We start from the raw sequence: 1,253 nt of genomic DNA, 5'->3' as shown, positions 1-1,253 counted from the left end.
CTCCTGGGCGATTCTTTCTTTCCCCTTCTCTTGCCTCTCTATCTCCTCTCTCTTCTCCTGGGCAATTCTCTCTTTCTCCCATTCTTGCCTTTCTATCTTCTCTCTCTTCTCCTGGGCAATTCTCTTTCTCCCTTTCTTTTCTTTCTATCTCCCTCTCTGCCTTTGCAGCGTCTAGGTTCCCTTGGACCCAGTCCCGTAATTCTTGACCTGACATTCCCAGGTCTTTTCCTGCCTGCATGTAGAACTTAAAGTCCTCATTGTGTTGGGCTCTTGGAGTCGACATTTTGAGAAATTTAGTTGGTCGGGCCCTCTAAAGTTAAATGAATTTGGATTCAGAAATAAATGGGATTGGGAACACATTTTGGTGGGGCAACCAGGTGATTGGAATTATTTTATCTTAATAAGACGTGGGGGTGGCCTGAATGGCTAAAATGAAAAAATATACTTTATCTCTCCCATGGCTTTGGCCGGTTATTGCGGGGATAGTAGGTTTGTTGTCTCGTAAGACATAGAACTAATTTCGTCGCGGAGGACGTGGAATTTGTTTCGTCACGTGGCACAAGGAATAGGATGAGCATCACAGAGGACGTGGAATTTGTGGACGTCACGGAGGACGTGGAATTTGTGGATGTCACGGAGGACGTGGAATTTGGGGACATTGAGGAGGACGTGGAATTTGGGGACGTCATGGAGGACGTGGAATTCGTGGACGTCACGGAGGACGTGGAATTTGAGGAAATCACAGAGGATGTGGGATTTGAGGATGTCACAGAGGACGTGTTTGAGAATGTCATGGAGGATGTGGAATTTGAGGACGTCACAGAAGACGTGGAATTTGAGCACGTCATGGAGGACGTGTTTGAGGATGTCATGGAGGACGTGGAATTTGAGGACATCACGGAGGATGTGGAATTTGTATTTTATCTCTGAGGACTTGGAAATTGGATTTGTCCTGTAGGACTTGGAAATTCCATCTTGTATGACTTGGAAATTGGATTCGTCCCATAGGACTTGGAAATTGGGTTCGTCCCTAGGACGTGGAATTTGGAAAACAAAATTTTGCTGAGAGTGGCGTTTGAGTATGGACAAAGTTACGGGGACAAACTACTTGGGCAATGAATGAAGATTTGGGTAGGCATGCAGGGAGGGGAAGGGCGGGGGCGAAGGTCGTCTGACTCTAGGCTGATGCGGGTTATTTTTAGACAATGGTTGAATGAACCCTTTTGCTTACAAAACACTGTCTGGGCTTTCCT

The 1,253-nt window shown here is 46.3% G+C and overlaps 1 protein-coding gene across 1 annotated transcript; it reads left to right on the top strand.

The window, feature by feature from the left end:
- Positions 1-570: 570 nt before the first annotated feature.
- LOC136825216 (cerebellar degeneration-related antigen 1-like) lies at positions 571-930 on the top strand. The gene has a single exon (XM_067081240.1). It carries the CDS (start codon positions 571-573, stop codon positions 928-930), a length of 360 nt encoding a protein of 119 aa, XP_066937341.1.
- Positions 931-1,253: the final 323 nt, after the last annotated feature.

Source organism: Macrobrachium rosenbergii, chromosome 37, assembly GCF_040412425.1.
Source record: "Macrobrachium rosenbergii isolate ZJJX-2024 chromosome 37, ASM4041242v1, whole genome shotgun sequence".
Taxonomy (NCBI): Eukaryota; Metazoa; Arthropoda; class Malacostraca; order Decapoda; family Palaemonidae; genus Macrobrachium; species Macrobrachium rosenbergii.
This window is presented reverse-complemented; position numbering and strand designations above follow the sequence as displayed.